Source organism: Eulemur rufifrons, chromosome 6 (assembly GCF_041146395.1).
Source record: "Eulemur rufifrons isolate Redbay chromosome 6, OSU_ERuf_1, whole genome shotgun sequence".
Lineage (NCBI taxonomy): Eukaryota > Metazoa > Chordata > Mammalia > Primates > Lemuridae > Eulemur > Eulemur rufifrons.
Window position 1 is genome coordinate 57,013,783 of NC_090988.1, and position 26,996 is coordinate 57,040,778.

Consider the following 26,996-nt stretch of genomic DNA (forward strand, 5'->3'; position numbering starts at 1 on the left):
AATGTTTTCTGCCTAAGATCAGAAACAAGACATAGATATTTCATCTCATCACTCTTTTTTTAAAAAGTATTGGTAATTTTAGCCAGTGCAGTAAGGGAAAAAAAGAAAAGACACAGAATCCAAAAGAAAAAAAAGAACTCTATTTACAGATGTCATAGTTGTCTATATAGAAAATATGAATGATCTACCATACAAAAAAGGTACCTAGAACTAATAAGTGAGTTCAATAGGGTTACAGAAAGCAAAATAAACATTAAAAATAAATTGCTGATACTTGTACTAACAATGAGCATGTACACATGTACAGTGTTTATACAAATAATGTCCATGGTATTTTTTTGATAGACATATACTTTTTATTTGTCAGCATTTGCAAACATTATATATGCTTAAAGTTTCAAACACTGATAAAAGATATAAAAATATACAAACAAATGGAGAGATATACAGTCTTAATGAATGGGGACTTATCTCCCCAAACTGATAAACAAGTTTAATGCAATTTCTATAAAAATTCTAGAAGGATTTTTTGATAAGATGGACAAGATTATTCTAAAATTTATATGGAAAGTCAATGAACCTACAATAGCTATAACAACTGAACAATTAATAAAGTGAGAAAAAACAATCTTCCTAATTTCAACACTTGCTATGTGCCTATGTAATCAAGACTGTTGTATTGAAAAGAGCATAGATACATATATCAATGAAACAGAATGGGGAACCCAGAAATAAATCCACACAAATACGCCCAATTCTTTACAAATATGTAAAGCATGAGAATGGATGAAATAAAACCTAGAAACAGCCAAAAATGCTGCCAAGAAAATGGAGAACCCAAGTCTAAAAATAAATGTATCTCCATAAAATACAACTGAACAAGTTGAGTTGATCCCTGCAGTTGTTTCAGCTGTTGTAGGTTTTCTGTGTTTCCATATTGTTTAAAAAATATGTTTTCCATCATATTAACCAATGAAAGAAATAACATGCTTTCTGACATATGTAAAAAATATGATTTGATAGACCACCAGTTATTCATGAGAATAAAAAAAACTCAACAAACTAGAAACTGAAACAAAAACTCAATAAAAAATTAAAACAAACAAATAAAACTAAAAAAGTATTATACTTAATGGTAATTTAGAAGCATCCCAGCTGCCCACCATTGAGGTATTGCATCATTCTTCTGCTTCAGCTGCAGCCAGTTCTTACTCATGGGCACTGCCTACTGGCCTGAAGGTTAAACTGTTCCACCAAGGGAAAAAAATACTGGGGAAGAAACTGCACACTGGGGAAACAAGGTAAGCCTTGATGAGACCTCTGGCATTCTGGTCCTGCAGGAGGCAGTGGATATGCTCACATTGCCTGTATATCCCTACTACAAGCAGCATCTGAGAGAGCCATCACACAAAGATTTTCTGTAATTGGGGAACTCACACAGAGTCTTTGCCACTGAAAGCACCTAGAGCTAAAGTTAGGCAATCAGAAATTATACACATCCTTCACCACACATCAGGTTATGAAAGGGAAATTGGAACTACTAGTCAATTCCTGTATATTCTGTAATTTATGTGCTCTAAGGTGTTGAAGTTCTACATCTTATCTACTTCAAGAAATCCAGTTTAAAATGAGGTCCTTGAAGCATGAAAAAGTTTACTTGAAGAGAGCAAAGAAAACTGAAGGGGAGGAGGAGGTGGTGATAATATCAGATTATTATTTATGTAAATACAGTAAAGCGATAGTTTAAACATCCACGACTGTTGTCTCATCTCAGAGTTGTGAAGGTTGCATTCGCTATATTGTAAATATCACTTTCTCATCAATTTGGAGCTTCCCTCCCTTCTGTTCTTCGTCCAAAAATCCCCCAAAACACTAACAGATAGTAACATGCATTTTCTTCTAATTAAACATAATGAAGTATATCAAGCCCACCTACATACGCTAATATCTTATCCTCCTTTCCTGAGGTTAAATGACAAGTGCATTCTTTCTGTCTGAGGTAGATCCCTGCATGTGAGTTATGAAAGGTGTTTCACATCACCCTCCTTTTTCTAAGCAAGCTTATACCCTCATATCTCCAACTCTCTCTGCACTGTTGTCAATTTCTTATTCTCTTTACTGAATAGTTTATATACCACCCTGTAAACATGCTTTACTTTTCCCAATCATAAAACAAAAAATATTTTCTAAATTTTTATTTTTTATTTAATTTTTTTATTTTTAATTGACAAAAATAATTTTTATATTTATGGGGCACAATGTAATGTGTTGCTGTATGTATACATTGTGCAATAATTATATCAAGCTATTTAACATATACATCACCTCATATGCTTGGTTTTTCTTTGAGAACATTTGTTCTTTCAGGACATGAAATACATAGGAAATTATTATTGATATCATTATTGACTATGTCATCAACTTGTGCCAGAGATCTTGGAAAGCTTCCCTCTTTGTCTAACTGAAACTTTGTACCCTTTGGTCAATATCTCCCCATTCACTGACCTAGGCCCCCAACCTCTTGTAACCACCACTCTACTTTCTACAAAAGTATAACAAGACTACATTTGTACCCCATAAATTTATATACAAATAAAATAAAACAAAATAAAATTTCCCATGCATTTTACTCCTATCTTAAATCAATAAATGAAGATGTTTTTTGGTTTATATAAATTCTCAGAATACATTAATAAGAAACGTATCTCTGATGTAATCTGCTTTCTCTTCTATTGGGATTTAACATCCTAGGAATTCAATTCTCTCTATGGGACTTTCTCACTTCATGTCTCCAAAGGAGGTCCATTATCCTGAGGTCACTGACCTGATTATTCCTGATAAGTTCCAGAAGAATATAACATCTGTGCTATATTTAAGCAGAGAAAACACCTTCATCTCATGTGAAAGCTTCTTTCTCAAAAAATTCTTTATTTTCCTAGTAGGAAACTCCTGTCATTGTCAGGAACTTTGGTCTCATAACCACAGTAAGTACTAAATCCTTCTCATTGTCCCGTTGGCTAAATCCTACAGCATTTGATGCCTCATGCTAAACTTCATGTTTTTTGGTAACATGATGAAAAAGAGATTGATTTTTCCCTCTACCCTAGCAGGATATAGAGGTCTAGAAAGCCTTTACAAAGGACATTGAGGCTAGAATTTTAAAACAACAGGTTTTTATGGTGAATGAGAAGTTACTTTGTTTATAAAAAACAAACTCCCAGACTATCTTCAGGATTAATATATAAATTGCTCTGCACAACAGAATCACATTCTGTGTCATTCCAGAATGCAATTATTAAAAAATAGTAGAATAATTCCTTCTTTGAGCTCAAACGTACTCCTTCTCTTAAACTTTATCACACATATATCAACTAGGAAAAAACATTTATACGAAAATGTGAAATTACCAAAGGTAAAAGGTTGTGTGATATGAGGACATAAAGTAATAAAATGAGGGTCAGCAAAAACTACAGGTCTTGTACAAATCAAACGGGTTACACACTTCCAAGCTCCTAAAATGGAGTAATTGTGCTGAACTCCATCAGAACTCTCATGCAAAAACCCAAAGTGCAATTAGTTCCTTGTTCAAGCTTGTCTGTGTCTTTCATTCATTAAATTTTGCTATGGATACATTTAGATGATTTTCCTGTTCATCCAAATTACATCCACCATTAACAAAAGATGATTTATCCCATCATTAGGAAGTATATGTTTATTCAAAGATAGAGGCAGCAAGAAATTTGTATAAAGAAATATATCTAGTTGTGAATAAAAATCTTCTCTTGGTTGTAATACCATGGGAGAATTTTATCACAGATAGTTTTGTTATTTAACAATAATTATATCAACAATAAACCCCAAACTAATATAATTAAATTGCTAGCATCCTACTTTAAAGACCCTTTTAAAGCTTTGGTACAAAAGATCCAGTTTTTTTCTCTTGTTTATAAACCTGCAATATCTTCCACCATGGCAAAAATATTGAGAATGAAATACTCTGCAAAATCAATAATTTTTGTAAAGAGCAAATATTGTGTGTATCTGTAGTGTAAAATACAAGTGTAAAATACCAAGAGATGATGCTCAATTGAGTTTGTCATATCTTACAGTGCCTTGTTCACAATAAACATGTTTGGACTTTCTTTGAAAGCAAGTGCGAAGGCATGAATTATTTTAAGCAAGCAAGTACCAATTTTGAAAGGTTACATTGCTAGCAGAAGGAAAGAAGTAAGGACAAATGAGAAATAATTGTTCCAGGCAGTTAAAGAAGCATAGGACTGAAGAGAAGGGGTCCATGTGAGTGAAGTTAAGGAAAAAAACCAACATAAGAAGAGAGCAATTATTTGTGGCAAGGCCAGTCTGGTTTGCCAGTTTCAGGCTTGGCTGGTAGGGCAACCATACAAAATAAAAAGCACTTGGAAAACAGAGTTTAGTGGTAGATAATGATTTTAATTTAGAACATGATTTTGAGCATTCTAAGCAATTTCTTCAATATATGGTCAAGTAATTCTTATTTCTGAAATAGGATAAATTTATTGTTCAATGAGTATAAAGTTTCATTTATATGAGATGAATAAGTTCTAAAGATCTACTGTGCAACATGGTGCTTATAGTTATAATACTGTATTCAGCATTAAAAAATTTAAGAGAATAGATATAATATTGTGTTCTTACTACAATAATAAGAAAATTATTATTGTACTTAAATCCTGTATTTATATGTCATTCTAGGTTCTCTAAAATTCAACTATAAAAAACTTACTAAATATGTCTCCATTATGACTCCTTAAATTGAAAAATTCAGCCGTGATCACTTAATTTGTTTTAAGTTAGTCTTTTGCACCCTTTTCAGAAGTGCACACACAGTAGAATATGAAGAAAAGCCTATCCCTCAATCTGCATCATGGTTTATTTCTGCACATTTTTAAAAGTTCATGAAAACAATTTTTTGGAAGGTTATAGAAAATATTAATAGACATGCACATTAATGTGGAATGTTGCAACAACAGATTCCTTTCCCATAATTTCAAACTCTAAAACATTAAGTTATAAGTCAATACACACCTGATTCAACCAACACAGAAATAAATATGAAGAAAACAAGACATTCACCAGATTCCACAAAATTTCTGAAGCTATAAACATTTAGCAAAAACTAGAATCATGTTTGTGTGGTGGGATATCTGAGGACAATATGAATAGAGATTTCAGATTCATGATGAAATTTCCCTAGTCAAAACAGATAACTGTGACTTTTAAGTTTATTTTCACTTCTAAAGCCATAAAACTTCCTTATCATTTATCTTAAATTACTAAAAGAGGTGGACTGAAAAATATAGCTCTAAGCTATGATATATGAAGAAAGTTTCAAAATAATATTTAATGATGATTATGCTCAGAGAAAGCAACTTTGGAAAACATTTTTTCTCATAGGAAAACATGTCTGCATCTCTCAAAGCCTCCAATAGCTCCAAATCCCAGGTCTCTGAATTCATCCTGCTGGGACTCCCAGGCATTCACAGCTGGCAACACTGGCTATCCTTGCCACTGGCACTACTCTATCTCTCAGCAATCGGGGCAAATATCCTCATCCTCATCACCATCTGCCAGGACCCTTCTCTGCAGCAGCCCATGTACCTTTTCCTAGGCATCCTCTCTGTGGTGGACATGGGCCTGGCCACCACCATCATGCCCAAGATCCTGGCCATCTTCTGGTTTGACGCCAAGGTCATCAGCCTCCCTGAGTGCTTTGCTCAGATTTATGCCATTCACTGCTTTGTTGGCATGGAGTCTGGTATCTTCCTCTGCATGGCTTTTGACAGATACGTGGCTATTTGTCACCCTCTTCGCTACCCATCAATTGTCACCAATTCCTTAATCTTAAAAGCTACCCTGTTCATGGTGCTCAGAAATGGCTTGTTTGTCATTCCAGTGCCGGTACTTGCTGCTCAACGTAATTATTGCTCCAGGAATGAAATTGAGCATTGTCTGTGCTCTAACCTTGGGGTCACAAGCCTGGCTTGTGATGACAGGAGGCCAAACAGCATTTGCCAGTTGGTTCTGGCATGGCTTGGAATGGGGAGTGATCTGAGTCTTATTATACTGTCATATACTTTGATTCTGCGGTCTGTGCTTAGACTGAACTCGGCTGAAGCTGCATCCAAGGCTCTGAGCACTTGTAGCTCCCATCTCATCCTCATCCTCTTCTTCTACACTGTTGTTGTAGTGATTTCAGTAACTCACCTGGCAGAGATGAAAGCTACTTTGATTCCAGTTCTACTCAATGTGCTGCACAACATCGTCCCCCCTTCCCTAAATCCTATAGTTTATGCACTTAGGACCAGAGAACTTAGGGCAGGCTTTCAAAAAGTGCTTTGTTTGGGTTTACAAAAGAAATAAAACACTTCTCTATCATGTACATGAACTTTAGCTTCTTCTAAACAGGATAGTATAATTTGAAAGACAATGTAGTAATCAATAAATGCCTTTGAGAGTCATGTTTGTATTTATATGTAAAAAATTGTGAATACTTCTGAAAGGAAAAGGAAAGAAAAAACATTCATAGCTACTCTGAAGTATTGGCAAGAGCTAAATACATAAATATTTATGAGAATATGGAAATATTTTCTATCAAACAAATCTAAGAATAAAAAAAACAAATTATTTATATTTTTATTTATCCTTAAAATAAAAATGACTATAATAACAAACACATATACACACACATACACCTACTCAACCAAAGAAATAAGTGATTGGGGCAGAATTACAAGTCATGCTTGCACATTGTTAGCTGTGACTTGGGAGCAAAGTCAGTCTGCCTGACAAGCATCACTCCGGTAATATAGAATGAAGAGGCTGGAAAAGAAAACACTACATATGAGCAAACTCAAATCATACTGTGATGGAGTTTTCAGTAGAATCTGAGGAAATGACCATGCTTGAACAAATGGAACCCCAAAGATATACATAACTACGAGCATCTCCTACGTGTTCTATCTGCCTCCCTAGATATGCTCCCTGCCCTTTCTGCCCTGCGCTATGTGCACTGGAGGACTGATCTTCATATACTATGAGCCCAGCCTTCTCTAATTTGGGGCATTCAGTTGAATTAAGCCAATGGGATGCACCAACAGAAGATTATACTGCAAAGGAGAGAGAATTTGTGCTATTTATTCTTCCACTTCCAGCCCCTGCTCTGCCATTAGTGTTCTGACTATGTTCCTGATAACACTTCTTAATCAACTCGTCTGTTGTAGCTATAGCTTTTATGGTTATTCAGTGAAATGTTTTTCTCCCCTTTCCCTTTCAGGCCAAGAGGGAGAGAAAGGCATTTTGAGATTAGTCTCTCCAGACCCAGCATCTATCATTTTTTTAATATCCATTTTTGTGTCCTTAACCCCACCTACCACTCAGTTAATAGCAACTTCATTAAATTCTCTTGGGACTCACATTGCATGTACCTTTTGTTTTTTGCTGAAACCCTGACTGACTCACCAGGTTTATTTATACCACCAGCACCTCTGCTATACCTATTCTTCTGCTAATAACTACTACGGCTATGCAAGAACATAGGCAGCTTGAACAGGTGAGAAGATCTTTAGCAGATCAGAAATAAACCTGTAAGGCATAAGGCTCATGTGAGATTTTTATCCCAGTGAAAACACTACCCTAAAAATTTTGTTCTCTTTTTCATGATCTCAAGACCAATGAACAACAACAATAAGGCTTAACCTATTATTGCTGTGTATTTCAATTTGATTCAGGCTGCTTTCCATTGGAGCCATGCTCAAAGTGTGTCATTAACTAGCTGAGATATTTTATAAGATACCTCTTAAATATGAATATTAATTTGGTCTAGATGCATACAGGATGATATAATTTTTTTTACATATTGTGTGCTGTCACTTGCCCTTCAGTTAGATATAAAGGGCAAGGTCCATCAGTTCTCAACTATGTTGAAAATAATGTGAAGTACCTTCTTTATTAGTCTGGCTTTCCATGCAAACATGAATCTATTTGACTTTATTTAGATTTTATTAAAGGGAAAAACCCCAATATCCTATGGACGCATAAAACTACTTTCCTTAAAAACAATTTATTTCAGGACATATAGATAATTGAAGAAAATATATGTTTGATACTGTGAATAAAGATATGTGTAGATATTTCTATTATCTAAGAACTACTATGATAAATGGGAAGTTCCGTGAAACAAAATAGAGATGGCATGTGATTCCAGAAAAAATAACTTACACATTACAATCCAGCAGAATTGAAATGTCAGGAATTTATGCAAGAGCCACTTAATAAAAAATTTCAAAGCACAAAGGAAATGAAGACAAAATGTTATGAGAAGAGAGAAGGAATACAGACCATGGATTTCCAAAGTAGCCCCTTGTATTCCTTCACAGAAAAGATATTCAGGCAAAAGGAACTGAAATATTCATTGAAGATTTAAATTGAAGAGCAGTTTTCTATACAACTATAGAGTCTTGAGTATGGAAAACAAAAGGATTCTTCTGGTTTAAGGAATATAATCTCATTTAAACCAGTATCAGTCAAAAGTGTATAACTTTATACAAGGATGTAGAGGATTATCACAGAAGTCAGAGAGAAAGTGAAACTGTTTTTCTTGATTCAGAAATTTGAATTCCACAAGAAGTATTTCCTGTCCCATTGAGCTGCATATGTATTGTCTACTCTGTGTGTGTGTGTGTGTGTGTGTGTGTGTGTGTTAGAGAGAGAGAGAGAGAGAGAGAGAGAGATTAAGACACGAGGAGACAGAGAAAGAAAATGAGAATTGCCATCATTTTTTTCTTTATGTGGGCCTGTTTATCTCTATGCATGTGGCCAGGTTCAGATCCAGGTTTTCTAGGGTTTGAAGCACATTAAAATTGAAGGGTTCTTTTTTTAAAAAAATACAATATAACCACAAAATGAACATTTATTTAGAATAAAGAAATAATACAATTTTAGATCTGACAAATTTTACAGGTAAAACTGAATGCAAAAAAAAAAATAACATTTTAAGTAATTTACTGCCTGCTAAATATCTGAAACAAAATTTAAAGTAAGTTTTTATTCTGATATAATTTCAAGTTTACATAAGTGTTGCCAGAGTAAAACAAGACATGCTGTACATTCTTTCGAAATACACAACATTTTTACATTTTGCTGAATTTATTTTATAATTTGTCTTTCTTTTCATATGTATGTTTGTAAACATATTTATATGTTAGTTTTCTTTGCCATTTGACAGTAAGTTGGAGACGCTGTGCCTGTTTACTCTTCAATACTTTAGTGTGTATTTTCTAAGAATAAACATTATGATTTACGCAAGTGCAAAACCGTCAATAAAATCAGGGAAATGTCATTGATACTTTACTGTAATGTAATTCATAGTCCATATTTAAATTTATTACAAACAACTCTATATTGTCTTTTATGGCAATTATTTCCATGTTTGGGATCCAACCCAAGATCAAATATTTCATTTGATTGTCATGTGTCTTTATTTTAATATGGGGCATTTCCTCACAATTTTTACTTTTGATTTTTTCCAGCTTTATGAGGTAGGATGGATAAATAAAAATTGTGCATATTTAAAGGATGCATATGATATTTTAATATGCCTATATATTGTGAAATGATTACCACAAACTAATTAACATATCTATCAACTTGCATTCTTATTTTTCTGTGTGTGATGAGAGAACTGGAGACATACTCTGTAGCAAATTTCAAGTTCACAATATGTTAACTGTAGTCACCATGTTATACATTAGGTCTCCAGGACTTAGTCATCTAAAAAGTTACAAGTTGAAAGTTGGTACCCTTCACCAATATCTTTCTTTTCCCCCCATCCCTCCACTCCTGGTAACCACCATTATACTCTGTTACTATGAGTTCCAGTTTTTCTTTTCTTTTGCTCCTTTCTTTTTTTTTTTTTAAGATCTCGCATGTGAGTCAGATCATGCAGTATTTGTCTTTTAGTGTCTGACATAATTTGCTTTACATAACATAGGTTCATGACTGTTGTCACAAATATTGATGTTTCTTAAGAGTATAGGGCAGGTTTTTTTTTTTAATTCTCTATTTGGGATTATCTAGTGTTTTCTTTCTTTTGTGGTGGCCATGGACTTGCACCTCTCACAAGTCCCTTCAAGAGAACTGACTGATATGGGTAGCATGGTTGACTGAAAGCCTCTGGCTTCTGCACCTTTGAATATGCCTTGACATTCACACAAAGATCATGCTTCCCTGAGTTGCCCCTGCCAGTTACCAGACACGGCAAGACAATTTGAGCTAGAGGTAAGACATTCTGGGCAAAAATGAAACTCCTTTAATGGTCAACCTAAGTGTGGGGCCTCCCCACGTCCTGCCTGAGACTTTCTTAGACCGGCACTGAGAGGTGACGCATTTCTTATGCAATCTCTCTCTCTCTTTTCACAGGTATCAGAGCTGAATTAAGGGCTAAAGCCTCTCTTCACCTTCTACAGCCTCCTTAGCCTTTGAATTTCACAGGTGTTTTTCCCAATAAATGTATTGGATGACTGATCCTGTCTAGTCCAATTCTTAACTAAAACCCACACAGGTCATAATGGGAGTGGAATGATACAATGTAAGGCACAGTCAGTCCCTAGCACAAGTGGCGACCCAATTGCTGAAGATTTCACCAATGGTGATGTGGGAAAATGTCCCTGTGGAAGGAGATGCCCTTGCCAGTGCAATCATTTCAGGCATTTGAAAGAAGGGGCTGGGGGTGGGCAATAGGTAGAAGGACAGTGGAGTTGACTGATTATTACCATGTTGTATTGAAACCACATGGAACAATGATGAGAAAAAGAAGGCAGTTGATATTTAGTAAAGTTAAGTGTGATAAATTGCAAAGCTTACATAGAGACTCTTGGAAGTACGAAGGGTTACATGGTGGAGAAGTAAACTTGAGCATGAAAATTCAGCCTCAAAACTCAATAGTTGTATAATAACCAATAAGAAAATTTTGTGATAGTAAAGTATCCATGATGGTTTAGAAAATCTGAGACTTGAAACATGGAGTATAGATCTCTGGAAGGATGCTCCTGAGGATCTGATTTACAAACTGGACCATACCTTCATTTATATTGTGAGCCTAGCACTACCCTTATTCAGGAATGTAATGAAAAAGTTTCTCACATACAAGGTTATGGTTACTGCACTCTCCAGACTGCCAGGCTGGTAATTAAAGTTAAATCCACTATGATTACATTATGAATGAGCTATAAGAATGAAATAGTGTGTACTGGAAGAAGCCAGGGTTTGGAAATTTAGAGTATTTAATCAAGATGACCAGAACATGAGACATAAAAACATAGAGAATAAGAAAGAATTTATTTACTTAGGAAAATTTCTCTGAAAAATGTTGAAAAGCCTGGTAGGAACAACAGGAGTTGTTAAAATGTCCATACTACCCAAAGTGATTTACAGATTCAATGCAATCCCCATCAAAATACCAACATCATTTTTTGCATGTCTAGAAAAAGTAACTCTATGCTTTGTTTGGAACCAGAACAGAGCCTGAATAGCCAGAGCAACCTTAAACAAAAGGAATGAATCTGGAGACATCACTTTACCAGACTTTAGATTATCATATAAGGCTATAATAATCAAAACAGCATGGTACTGACACAAAAATGGAGACATAGGCCAACGGAACAGAACAGAGAACTCAGATATAAAACCATCCACATATTGCCATTTGATCTTTCCCCATAGAAGACAAAGGGTAAAGAATAGCTAGTCAATAAATGGTTCTGGGAAAATCAGATAGCCACATGTAGAAGACTGAAAAAGGGTCCATATCACTCACCACTCACAAAAATTAATTCAAGATGGATAAAAGCCTTAAATCTAATACATGAAACTATAAGAATTCTAGAAGAAAATGTTGGAACAACTCTTCTAGATATTGGCCTAGGAAAAGAATTTATGAAGAAGATCCCAAAGGCAATTACAGAAACAATAAAAATAAATAAATGGGACCTGATTAAACTAAAAAGCCTCCGTACAGCAAAGGAAATAATCAACAGACAACCTACAGAATGGGAGAAAATATTTGCAAACTCTACATTCAATAAAGGGCTAATATCCAGAATGTACAAAGAACTCAAGCAAATCAGCAAGAAAAAAACAAACAACTCCATTAAAAAGTGGGCAAAAGACATGAATAGAAGCTTCTAAGAAGAATATAGAAAAATGGCCAGCAAACATATGAAATAATGTTCAGCATCATTAATCATCAGGGAAATGAAAATTAAAACCACAATGATATATCACCTTACCCCAGTGTGAATGGACTTTTTTTTTTTTTTTTTTTCCTGAGACAGAGTGTCACTCTATTGCCCGGGCTAGAGTACCGTGGCGTCAGCCTAGCTCACAGCAACCTCAAACTCCTGGGCTCAAGCAATCCTTCTGTCTCTGCCTCCCGAGTAGCTGGGACTACAGGCATGCACCACCATGCCCGGCTAATGTTTTCTATATATATTTTTAGCTGTCCAGATTATTTCTTTCTATTTTTAGTAGAGACAGGGTCTCACTCTTGCTCAGGCTGGTCTCAAACTCCTGACCTTGAGCGATCCTCCTGCCTCGGCCTCCCAGAGTGCTAGGATTACAGGGGTGAGCCACTGCGCCCGGCCTGAATGGACTTTTTTTAAAAGTCCCAAAACAATAGATGCTGGCATGGATGCAGAGAGAAAGGAAGGCTTGTACACTGTTGGTGGGACTGCAGATTAGTACAACCTCTATGAAAACATTATAGAGATTTCTCAAAGAACTAAAAGTTGACCTACCATTTGAACCAGCAATGCCACTACTGGCCATTTACACAAAGGAAAATAAGTCATTTTATCAAAAAGATACCTGCACGCAAATGTTTATTGCAGCACAATTCACAATTGCAAAGATATGGAATCAACTCAAGTTCCCATCAATACATGAGTGGATTAATAAAATGTGATATATGTATACTATGGAGTACTATGCAGACATTAAAAAAATGGTGAACTAATACCTTTTGTAACAACCTGGATGGAACTAGAGATACTAAGCAAAGTATCACAAGAAAGGAAAAGCAAACACCACATGTACTCACTATTAAATTGGAACTAATCAATCAACACCCATGTGCGCATATGGTAGTAAAACTCAATGGAAACCAAGTAGGTGGGAGGGGGAAGGAGGAGACTGGTAAATTTACACCTAATGGGTACAATGCATGTTACCTAGGTGATGGGCACACATATAACTTTGACTCAAACCACACAAAAGCAAAACATGTAATCAAAATGTTTGTACCCCATAATATTCTGAAATAAAAAAAACAAAGAACAACAAAACCTACAAACTCTCACCAATATAGATGAAAAAATATTCCTCATCAATAGAGATGCAAATATCTCTAACAAAATATGAAGAAGTAGAATTCAAAAATATTTTTTAAAATTATACATTATGCCAAGTCAGATTTATTTCAGGGATGCAAAGCTGGTTCAGTATTCAGTAATCAATGTAATCCACCATAGTAGCAGACTTATGAATAAAATTATATGATCATCTATTGATGTAAAAAATGCATTTGACACAGTTTAATACCCATTATCAATTAAAAAATAAGAGTCACCCAAAAATACGAATCGAGAGGAACTTTCTCAACTTGATTAAAGAACGTCTACAAAACACCTGTAGCTAACATTGTACTTAACGTTGAAAGGTGGAATGTTTTGTGTACAAGATTGGAAACAAGACAAAGGTATTTCATCTCACCACTCTTTTTATAACATAATGCTGGAAGTTTTAGCAGTCCAATAAAGCAAGATAATAAAAGAAAAGACACAGAATTAGAAATGAAGCAATTAAAGCCTTCTTATTTGAAGATGTCATGATTGTCTACATAGAAAATATCTACCTACCAAAAAAAAATCTTTCTAAAATTAATTAGTGAGTTCAATAAAGTTATAGAAAGCAAAATAAATATACAAAATCAATTCTAGTTTCATGTACTAGCAATAAACATATGGACACTGAAAATTTAAAAATTCATACTATTTACAAAAGCAAGAAAATAAGAAACTGTATGTACATAAATCCAAAAGAAACCCTGTATAGTACTTGCATAATAAAATTATACAACACTGAAGAAATTTTAAAAATACAAATATATGTAGAGACATACAGTGTTCATGAATGGGGAGATATTAATTCTCCCCAAACTGATACCCAGGTTTAATTAAATTACTCTAAAAATTCCAGGAAGAATTTTGGTTGATATAGAAAGATTATTCTAATATTTACATGGAAAGTCAAAGGAACGACAATAGCTAAAACAATTGAAAAAGAATAATAAAGTGAGAAAACAATCTTCCCAATTTCAAGACTTGTTATATAATAGCTACAATTATTGAGACTGCTGGATTGGCAGAGGATAGACATACATATCAACAAAACAGAATGGAGAACCCATAAATAGACCCACAAAAATATGCCCAACTGATTTTTGACAAGTATGCAAAGCATTAGAATGGATCACATAAAACCTCATAACAGCCTAAAATGCTGGCAAGGATATGGAGTAACTGAATCATGTATACGTTGCTGGTGGGAATGTAAAATGGTACAGCAACTCTGGAAAATATTTTGACAGTTTCTGCAAAAAGAAAAAAAAAACTAAAAATAAAATTTGACTAATAAAAAAGTATGGTCATGCATTCTTAGTGCGAAAGCCTAAACTTCTCAGGATGTCACTGGCTGGGTTCCAAAGAGGAGGTGGAAAGTACATGTATTTTTTTAAAGCTTATGCTTATATCAAATTTGCCACTGCCCATTGACCAAAACAAGTCTCAAAGCCAAACTCAAGGTAGTAGAGATTAGGACTACAAATTTATAGGTCAAAGAATGTGAATATAGAGCAAGACCATTAACTGGGGTGATTGTTAATCCAATTCACTGAATTGAATCACAAGCCCTTATCACAAAGGCCTACTTAGTAATGTGTAAAACTGCAGAAAGAGCTAGCAAGATGAAGTTAGGATTATATAGTCTGAATTCAAGCACAAGGAGTTCATCAGTAAGGGGGTTTAATTACAAGAAGTTACATCATAATGGATTGTACAGTCCATGGGAGGGACAGAAGAGTAAAACACAAAATTCACAGAAGTCTTGTCTATTTTGTAAAGAAGAGTATTAGAATAGTTTCTCCTTAAAATAATTGAGAATTAAACATGTTTAAATGTTTAGGGGAGGAAGCAGTGGAAATTTAAATAAAGATCATAAAGGCAGAAAATAGACAAGAAAAGAAGTGCGTGAGACCAGGAGCACAACTGGGGGCATTAGACTCTGTTATTAGCAGTGTGGGAAATGTGCTCTTGGATAAACAAAAGTATTTTTTCAATAGAAATAAAATTTGGAATATGCCTCAAAATCAGCAAAAATTTGACTAAAAGGAATTTTAATCTAGTTAGAGAAATAAAAAACCTTGGAGTTTTTTGTTGGTATCCATAGAATCAAGGGAAAATAGTACAAAAATTTCAAGTTCATCTCTACCATATATTATACTAAGTGTGATGTTGGACAAGTTTCTTAATACTTATGTGCATCGGTTTCCTCAGCTATAAAATGTAAAAATAATGGTACATAACTCAATGGGGTTATTATGAGGATCAATTTTTTAAATATGTAGCATGCTTAGAATAATTTATGGAATATGGGAAGTATTATATAAGTGTTTGATATTTTTGTTGTGAAATGAATAATAGTTCTGAATCTAGCTTGCATGAAGGAAAACTTGTCTGTCAGTTGTGGCAAATAGTTTGGGAAGGTGTACTATGGACACTTTATGCTATTAAAATATGCATACATATTGATAAGCTTAGACTATGAAATATTATAATATAAGGTTGTCTGATTTGTGTATATTTGTATGAGGTTGAGGGGTAGGTAGGATGAAGTTGACTAATTGAATTCTTTTGAGGACTATTCTTATGGTTACGCAGGTAAACAGGCTATTCTGCAGCATTTCAGAGAGCTAAGAGGCTTATCTTCCCTTCTTCCCTTTACATAATGGTGCTCAGACTACCAAAGTCAAATACAGCAGGATGCAAGAATTTCAAGTCTCTATCTGGTGGTTAATCACTTAGTATTATTTGATTTCTAGAGCTCACTACCCCAATTATTTTGAGTGTCTTCCTCAAAATTGGACAAGCCCTAGAGATAAAAATTGAGAGAAAATCCCTCAAATTTCTTTGTTTATAAAATTTAAAAATATAGGAGGAAAAGCCTTTATATTCTGCTTTTCCTTCAAAAAAAATTTCCAAAAGCTTTCTTCAAAGAAAAACTTATCCTAAAATTTATACATTTAAGCCTTTTTATACTTATATTTCACAAAAGCTAGCTGCCCCATACCCAAATTAAGATCTTAGCTAAACAAAGTGATTTCAGTACTTGTCCCTAATTATATCCATGCCCTGGGTTTGACTGGCTTAGGCTGATTGGGTTTTGCAGCTCTAGGGAATTGGCTTTTTCTATACTTCAGTAGCCCCTGCGTTTCTGGTTATTGGTCATAAAATCCTAGAGGTCATCTCCAGTAACTGTAAACCAGCTCTAGGTATACTGAAGATCACTACATAAGACAAGTTCTGCATAGCACCCACACAGTAAGTACATAGTTGGGGCCAAAGCCAGTCTTTTTAATCTTTTGCAGAGATTTGGGGATGCCTTATGAAAGAGTAGGACTCAGCTATGATAGGAGCATCTACACAATATTCCTCCAATGACTCTATAGAAATCATGAAGTGAATTCCATGTCAAATTAACCAGAATATTGAAAAATTTTTACAACTTGATATGACAAAAATGTTATTCCCATAACCACTATATCCTAATATGCAAAAATGTAAATTATAGTAAAATATGTTAGCACCAATATTCCTTAGAATCATATTCATTGTTTTGTCCTATTTTATTAGATATTTTGGAACAGTGTAATCCTTCACAAACTTTTCCGAGCCCAATATTTAAATGGTTGTATCAGAAGTCATAACTCTCAGGATCCATTGAACTTCTATACACGGTCAAGCACATTTTTTCTTAGCTTTCTGATACCTAATAAGCAGTTTTCATGGTATCAGGCCTTGATGACTACTGTCCTGAATAAGCCAGTAGTTATCCAGGGCCTCATTTAAACTTACCACATAACTATTAATTATCTTGCAAGGATTTTAATTAGGGACTTTAATAAGATTTAATCCTTAATACAATCCTAGAATCTATACATGAATTATTTAATAGAATATAATCAAGGATCCTAGAAGCGAAGGCAAACTTTTAAAGTCCATAGGGCCATATAGAGCTGCATTTTCATCCAAAATATTTGAATTTTTGCTGAACTGTAAGAATGATACATTTGCTTTCAGTGGGAAATCCTGGAACTGAAAGAACACTTAGATTCGTGTATACACCTGCCAAGAAATAATATTAATGTTTAACACAAATCAGTGGATAAATAAATATAATCTACTATAAGAATAAATTATAAAGTTTTCTTACAAGAATTTTTTTATGTTTTAAAAGGTTTGTCTTAAAGTTTCCTGGCATTTCAACCTAGATCATTATATTCTAAGATAGATGCCAGATATATTTTTTACTTTAGTAATCTAGTAGCTTTTGGATCTTCACCACAGTGATGAACAGAAATTGATTTACCATACTCTTTAGCATTTTAAAATATTTTTTCTCTATATGTCATGTCCCAATTTTTTATGTATGTTTCTTGCTGAATAATTTTTTAGATTTTGTCTATTTTATGATTCTCTTTAAATGATGTCTTCAGATTTAAAAAATTCTTATCATATTTTTCTAATTCTAGGAATTTACTGTCTTAATTTTTATTCTGCTTTTCTTATGTTTAGTCTAAAATTATTTATTATAATTACTTGTATTAAGTTATTAGTCCACTAATTTGGACTAAATAAATAAAATAACATATTTTATTTGTAATATATGTATTTAAAGTTATACATTTATTAAATATTTAACCATATTCCTGAAGTTTAAAGATTTACAGTTTTTCCACTCTATACTTTCTGTGATTTCCACTATTATTTTATATTTGATCCATTTATCATTTCATACTATTGCTAAATTTTTTCAGATATGTGTGCTTCTTTTTTCTTTTATGGTTATTGATGTTCATTTTGTACTTTGTTTTATTATCTTTATGATAATAATTCCTTATTACTTTTCACTTATTACCTAGAACATTGCTGATATTCATATGGATTGGTGCACTTAAAATGATCTATGATCTCTTACATTTTATAGAGATCACAAATGTCTATATCTATGTAGGTTTCCATTTAAATCCTTTGGCATAAATAGTGCCATCAAATTTACATTGTTATCATTTTTGTTCACATATTAATTTTAAGAAATATATTAAAAATATTTTTTCAAAGCTATAAATTGCTCCTTTTCTATCTGAATTTCTTTCAGGTTGAGGTTATGTGCTTAGGTTCAGGTTCAGCCTAGTCACAAATATTATATTATCCTATTAATGTTTCCTCATATTATTTTATAATTATCATTTTAAACAAATTGCTACTTTTTATATCTGATATTGATATTGTTTTGCTTCTGTAAGAATATCTGATTTATTCTATCCATTTGCTTTCAAACTTTGTATTTAAAGTTTCTCTCATAAATAGTACAGAGGATTTTTTTAAAACTTAATCTGAAGATCTCTTTTTTAATCTGCAATTGTAATCTATAAAATGATAATTACTATTTACAATGTGTATGAATTGTCTTTTTCATGTGTTCTCAGGCCCACAATTTTATTTTGAATATTTTTCTTGTCTCAGTGGGATATATATTATTCTGTTCTGCCACTTTATTGTTTTGACATGATTCTCTCCTTCAGCCCGTCATCCTTCCTTCACATTTTTAACATGCTTATTTGTCAATATCTCTAACCTCCTTTTAAATAATACAAGAATCATGAATATATAAACTTCTTATTTCTCCTTCAGTTTTCATTCACATAACAACTATAAACTAAGTGCCAGTATCTTGGGATAAAGTAATGTCATAAATAACAAATATTCCATAACTTTGGTTTCTATGAAAGATATGTTTATTGACTCAATAACCTACACATTTTTATATATTGTATATATAATTTTGACTTATTTATTAAGTTAGACACAGCATTTATAATTGCCATTTTCACTAATATTGAAGCTATTTCATTGCTCTGAATTGATTAAGCAATCTCATTATTAGTACCCAATATGGTATGCCAAAGACCATATTCCCGTGCAGGTTTGGGTGTAAAAATGCCAAACAATGCACAATAGATCTTTTATCCTACACAGTATCCCTCCAGGCTACTGTGACATCAGCATAAAATTTTAGAGATATCACTCAAATTTGTCTCTTCATTTCCAAAACTCAGGTATTTTAAATTTGATATTTAATAAATTTATTAAAATTGTTATTTGTTACATTCTATTAAGCATTAAAATTTGTAGAAACATTTATTAATTAACCTTGGTTTATTTTGTTACAATTAGTGCAGAGTGTCATTATCTGGGATACGGTGGCTGTATACTCCAAGTCTACACCAATATTGCCTCCTGAGTAGATTCTATAAATTTAACATGCAACTTTAAAAAAATTGTCTTTATATTGTGTCCTTAATATTTGAAATCATTAAAAGGAAAGAAATAATAAATAGTACAGAATAGTACAAGTAAAAACATGTCATAAAAATCTGTTCTGAGGCTTTAAATTCAAATAATAAAAGATTATAGAAAGGACATGTCTTAGGTATAGAGAGATTTGATATTAGTAGGTCTTCAACCAAAATGTTTATCTCAAACTCATTGATTTGCCTGTGTGTGTGATTGTGTCTGTGCATGTGTTTTTAACTCCTACTCCATTAATTGTAGTGTGGTCATTTGGACTGCTCCAAGAACCAAAAATATGTGCAAGTAGAGGGAAGTTACATGAAACCATAAAACAAATGAATTTACGGAGCACTGGTATGTCCAAATAATATTACTGTCTTTTGTATGGATTTACACAGACCACTAGCATTTGTAAACATTGATTACCTCACTATAAAATGGCTATACCAACTTTTGTCATATTTTAATAAAAATATCTGCATCGGGACTTCACAAAGTTTCAGATGAATGAACAAAAAATAATTCTTTTCCATGTATTCTATAATCTAATCTCTTACCTAAAAATCTTCCATGCATAAGAGTCTCTACTCTGAATCTACACAATTGGTCTCTAAAAAACCAAAGTCATTAGCAAAGCCAAATGTAAGAGCTCAGATTATGATACCAGATCTCTTTTAACTTGTCCTGGTTCCATTACTTACTACGTGGAAGATTATGCACAAAGGCACGGTTTTCTAATGTTCTATTCCTCAGTTATAAGAAGATAGAAAAAACATAGCCTGAATTATTAAGTTTTAGGGATAATTAACTGAGTTAACACACAGAATGTGTTACCGATCACAATTCCTGTTTTATGATAAATGGCCAATAAATGGAAGTTGCAGGATAAGAGTAATGAAGAGGCTGAATTCCTCATTAAAACCATGATCCTGGATGATACTTCTTTGAATACTTTCAATGGGATAATTAGAAACAGTAATGTTGCATATTCTTCCTCTTAGTAAAGGATGTTCCAGGATCTCAAAAATTCCAACAGCTCTGATGTCCAGGTCTCTGAGTTTATCCTGGTGGGATTCCCCGGCATTCACATCTGGCAGCACTGGCTCTCCCTGCCCCTGGCTCTGCTCTACCTCTTAGCTCTCAGTGCCAACATCCTTATCCTGGCCATCATCAACCAAGAGGCAGCACTACACCAACCTATGTACTATTTCCTGGGCACCCTGGCTGTGGTGGACATGGGCTTGGCTACCACCATCATGCCGAAGATTTTGGCCATCTTATGGTTCAATGCTAAGTCTATCAGTCTCCCCGAGTGCTTTGCTCAGATGTATGCCATACATTGTTTTATGACCATGGAGTCAGGTATCTTCGTCTGCATGGCTATAGACAGATATGTAGCCATTTGCCAACCACTAAGATATCCATCAATAATTACTGAATCTTTTGTGATCAAAGCAACTGTGTTCATGGCACTCAGAAACAGCCTGTGTCCTATCTCAGTGCCTGTGTTGGCTGCTCAGAGACACTATTGCTTCCAGAATCATATTGAACATTGTCTGTGCTCTAATCTTGGAGTCACTAGCCTATCCTGTGATGATAGGAAAATCAACAGTATTAACCAGCTACTCCTGGCCTGGACACTCATGGGAAGTGACCTGGGTTTGATAATTTTATCATATGCCTTGATACTTCACTCTGTGCTAAAGATGAATTCATTAGAAGCTGCATCCAAGGCCTTAAGTACCTATACTTCCCACCTCATCCTCATCCTATTCTTCTACACTGCTGTCATTGTTGTTTCTATCACTCATAGTGCAGAAATGACAGTTCCCCTCATCCCAGTCCTACTCAATGTATTACACAATGTCATTCCCCCAGCCCTCAACCCTATGGTGTATGCACTCAAGAATAAGGAGCTCAGGCAGGGCTTGTACAAAGTTCTTAGGCTGGACATCAAAAGAAACTAACATGGAGAAAATACTTTTTAAATTTTCCACATCTTTACCCATTACATTCTCCAATTACTTCAAGTAGCAGAAGAAATAAGTAATAGCATAAGGTATCAGTGGAAACATTGAAACTTCAGTAAAAAAGAGATAGAAGTAATATTTGAAATCTTTGTTTCTAGCAAAAATCATCATAAAGAGTAATGTAGTGACACTAATTGTCTCAAGGAATTCAAGGAAAAGACAAGTGAAATACACATGTCATTTTCTTACCTACTTGCCCTGGCTAGACCTACAATCTCGAATAGAAGTGGTTAGAACAGATATTCTGTCAATCTATTCCCTTTAATTGGAGCATTTAACCTTTTTTTTTTGCTTTGTTTGATTTGATTACTGATAGGATTACTTCTGCTGTTTTGCTATTTGCTTTTAATGTGTCTCATATCTTTTTTAAAGATGTAAATATAAATTTCTCTAAGAATATATGCAAATGGCCAGCACATCATGAAAAGATGTTCAACATCATTAATTATTAGGCAAATTCAAATTGAAATCACAATAACATACCACTCACCCTCTAAAATCGCTATCATATTGTTTTTTAAAGAGAAAATAGCAAGTGTTTTCAAGTATATGGATACGTTGAAATCCTGATGCATGGTTTTAAAGATATAAAGTGGTACAGCAGTTGTGAAAAAGAGTTTGGGAATTACTCGGAGAGTTAAACTCAATTATCATATGACCCAGCATACAACTCCTAAGTATAAACCCAATATAATTAAAACGAGTGTTAGAACAGAAAGCTGTACACATGTTTGTAGTAGCATTATTAGCCAAAATGTAGAAACAACCTATATATTCATAAGCTGCTGTCTTAGCCCATTTTGTGTTGCATAACAGAATACCAAATACTGTGTTATTTATACAGAAAAGAGGTTTATTTAGCTCATGGTTCTGTAGGCTGGGAAGTCTAAGAACATGGCCTTGGCTTCACATGAGGGTTTTGGTAGTGTGTCATAACATGGCAGAGAAAGTTAAAGGGAAATGGAAACATGGGAAGAGACATACCTAAGTGGTGTCCTGGATTTATAACAACCCACTGTCTCAGGAATTAATCTGTTCTCTGGAAAATTAATCCAGTCCTGCAAGAGCAAAAACTCAGTCACTGCCAGGAGAATGACACCAAGCTATCCCTGAGGGATACATCCCACTAGACCCCACCTCATACCACCACCACATTGGAGATCAAATTTCAGTGTGAGTTTTGATGGGTACATGGAAACCACATCCAAGCCATAGCAGCTGTTGAATAAATAAACAAATGAAGTATATCTATAAAGAGATAATTAGTTAACAAAAAATTGTCTATGTGAGATGAAAGATATGCTGATCAGCTTCAATATAGTAATCATTTTTCTTTCTATAGGTATCCCATAACATCATGCTATAAACCCCAAATATATACAATAAAATTTATTTTTTAAAAATTAAACTTGGTTAAGGAGTTAAAAATATGCTAAACTTAATAAAAATGAGATGCAAATTTTTGTATAGTAAAGAAGTAAAACTAAATAAAAGAATAAATCCAAACAAACAAAAATACTCGTACAATCTTCAAAATCATTATACTTAATGAAAAAAGCCAGACACAAAAGGCTACCTAGTGTGTGATTTCATTAACATCAGTATCCATAATAGGTTATGTCTACAGAAACAAAAAGCAAATTAGTTGTTGCCAGGTGATGGAGACTCAGCAATAATGAGAGACTAATGGTTATAGAGTTTCCATTTGAGATAATGGAAATATTTTGGAATTATATACTGGTGATGGTTGCACAGCATTATAAATGTACTGAAAGCCACTCAATTGTATATTTTAAAAAGGTATAAATGGTTAATTTAATGTTATGGGATTTTTTTGTCAATAAAAAATTATGTTAAAAAACTGTGCTAAAATTCTTCTCTATATTTATATTTGTTGTATCATTTCCTGTAAAATTAAAGTACTTAAATGTCTAAGAATAGAAAAATGGATAAGATAAAGAAGTGTGGAAATACATAACATTTATTTAATAATAATAGTAATACTGAATGGTTCTTTTTTGAATGTGCTTAATATGTAGTATCAATTGAAAATGATAGAATTTTGATTTTAAAATGGTGTTACCCAAATTTTTCTCAAAAGCATATACAAGTATATATTAAAAACTGTATCAGAATTTACCTCTACATTATAGAGTTTAAGATTCTATTTCTTTCCAAACTAATTCTTATTTTTCCAATTATAAAAATATACAGACTTTTTTATAATTAAAGGTATATATTAGTAAATTACTTTCTGTGATAGCAGGAATGGTGGAGGTGCAGAGGAGGAGGCGTCTAGGTGTAAGAATGCTGGCTCTCTGGTCTCTCATGGCTCTCTCCCCAGGGGTGAGAGTTTTGTGTCTTGCTTCTCACTGGAGTCACCCAGGTGGGGGAGGGGACCCCCCTTTCCCTTTATTGAGCTCCGGGCCTCTCTGGATTTGGTTCGTGCCACTGTCCTCTCTTCTGTATCTTCCCCCTTCTCCACTTCCCAGCCCTTCTAGGTGGAGTCCCCGACACCTCTGCTGTCTTTCCCTGTGGTTCACACCCAAGCCACGTTATTCTCTGCTCTCCGCAGTCCAACCCTCTAGCCTTCAGTCAGAACAGTCCAACAAGCTATGTCTCTAGTTGACCATCTTGGCTCTGATCTAGCAATCCCACTATTGGGTATTTACTGAAAGGAAAAAAAGTCATTTTATCAAAAAGACATGTACACTTGAATGTTTATTGCAGCACAATTCACAATGGCAAAGATGTGGAATCAACCCAAGTGCCCATCAATACATGAGTGGATTAATAAGATATGGTATCTGTATACTATGGAGTACTACTCAGCCATAAAAAAATGGTGAACTAATAACTTTTAACAACCTGGATGGAACTGGAGACCATTCTTCTAACTGAAGTATCGCAAGAATGGAAGAACAAATACCACATGTACTCACTATTAAATTGGAACTAATCAATCAACACCCATGTGTACATATGGTAGTAAAACTCAATGGAAACTTAGCAAGTGGGAGGTAGGAGGAGGAGATGGGTCAATATGCATCTAATGGGTACACTGCATGCTATCTTGGTGATGGGTACACTTACAACTTTGAAACAAATTGCACAAGAACAAATCATGTGACCAAAACATTTGTACCCTCCTAATATTCTGAAATCTAAAAAAAACTTAGCAAAAAAAAAAAAAGGTATATAATATTAGTACCAGTTCTTGTGTTTTATTATTGGGATCATTGACATGATCATTATTATTTCAAAATTAGGGCATCTGATTATTCTTAATTTAATATTCATGAATAATAAGACTGAACTTTTGATGATTTTTTTACAATTTCATAATATTCACCATCAATCTTACTCTAAAATAATTTTTTTGAAAATCAGGGTCCATGCTATCTGACCCTTTTTTCATAGTTCCTAATCTGACTTGGGGATTATTAAGCACTCAGTGATGTAATTTAAATTAACACATGAAAACACACATGAATAAGGAACACACAAATGTGTGTGTGAGTAATTGAAACATTCTGTACTTAAATACTTCAATTTATATCCCATCAGGCCTTAGGCTGAAAGAAACAACTTTGCCATAATATTAAAATCATGAGTTTTTGTTAAAAAGAGCATAAATTTTTTCTCATTTCCCCCTATGTATACATGGCCACACACAAGCACATGCACATATACATACATATGTAATTATTTACTTATTTATGTATCATAATATAGATGGTGAGGATGAAAAGCTTCCACTATTTTTCCTAATCTCATGGAGTTGTCTTGAATCCCACACCAGCACTTTTGACCTTAAATAGCTGAAACATCTCCTTGGGATATGTAACACCATTTTTTTAAGGCATATTTCAATAGCAAAGGTATCAAGGGATTTAGGCGTTGAGGGCTGTTCATGTACATATATTGTAGAATTTTGATTTTTTTTTTTGATGAAGGCCCTGAACACCTGGACCAAATTACATTCAGCTCACTGTATTGATATCCAGAAATTAGGTATTAAAGGGCATAAAAAGGAGGGAGGGATAGTGACAGGATTTTTGTTGTTGTTAGTGGAAGATAATTTGGAGAAAGGCTTTGAGAAAGTGCATGGAGGCTTTGAGTGCATACTAATTAATTATTATCAGAAATACAAGCTTGGTTCCATCTACCCAGCCTGAAGGTAGTGGTGTTATAAAAGATTGGTTTTCCTGAAAGATGCTTATTTTCCTAATTTTCAGATTTCAATTTAGTGCAACTTTTCATGATTATGAATACCTATATTTTCTCTAAATAAACAGGTATCAGTGGAAGTGCTGCAAGTCAGCTATGAATCACCCATGACAAGAAGAAATAGCTAGGAAATAGTTTCTGACATGATCGGAACACTGCCGCTTCTTACCTGCCCTCCCCTTGTTCCTCGGAATGAGAATCTAACTAACATGCTTCATTCCTAGAGTGATTTAGTTATAATTGTGCTTTATCCATTTTAGATAGCAAACCTACTTGAATGAGCCTACTGTCATATTGAGAGAAGAACACAGGTTGTAAAGATTGAGGATGAGGAAACAAACTTATTGTCTGTAGGGCTTGGGGTGAGAATAGGCAACAAATTTTATGAATGTTGTACTTTTTAAATGGTGATATCTGTGTTTAACGTTACTACTTCAATATACCTACTCACTAACAGCATAACATGAGTCCAATTTCCTTGAAGAAGAGTAAAGTTACATAACATTAAAAGCATTTTAAATTTGTGTTGGAAAAGTATTATATAATTTGTGGTTAATATTATACTATTTGATATCAGCTGAATCTTTCACTGAGAGGCTTGTAAATGTATTGAGGATGAGAACTAAACTCCTCATGTAACCATAAAGCCAGTTTTAGTAATTAAAAATATAACTATAAAAAGAAAACATGAGGGACATAGATAGGATATTATCTCATATTTAGGATATATACTCTTTAGACTGAAGCACAAGTCATCTCAAAGATATATTTCCTATTCTCAAATTATGGATATCCATACTTTCTTTAATTTTCCTACTTGTTTCTGTTGCATAGATACATAAAGTTGACTGTTCAAATGAATTGAAAAAAGGAAATGAGTAATGATCCCATCTTTTTCAAATATTTGTGACAATTTGGTATGCATTAGTCAAATATTTATCAAAAATACATTTCAAAATCTAGCTTATTTCCACAGTAATCAATTATATGACTATATATGCATGTGTTTAAATAT

At 33.8% G+C, this 26,996-nt stretch overlaps 2 protein-coding genes across 2 annotated transcripts; both read left to right on the forward strand.

Annotated features, from left to right (window-relative positions):
• Positions 1 to 5,439: 5,439 nt before the first annotated feature.
• Positions 5,440 to 6,399, forward strand: LOC138384147 (olfactory receptor 56B1). Its single transcript, XM_069469423.1, has one exon. It carries the CDS (start codon positions 5,440 to 5,442, stop codon positions 6,397 to 6,399), a length of 960 nt encoding a protein of 319 aa, XP_069325524.1.
• Positions 6,400 to 20,728: 14,329 nt separating this feature from the next.
• On the forward strand, positions 20,729 to 21,688 carry LOC138384869 (putative olfactory receptor 56B2). The gene has a single exon (XM_069470530.1). It carries the CDS (start codon positions 20,729 to 20,731, stop codon positions 21,686 to 21,688), a length of 960 nt encoding a protein of 319 aa, XP_069326631.1.
• Positions 21,689 to 26,996: the final 5,308 nt, after the last annotated feature.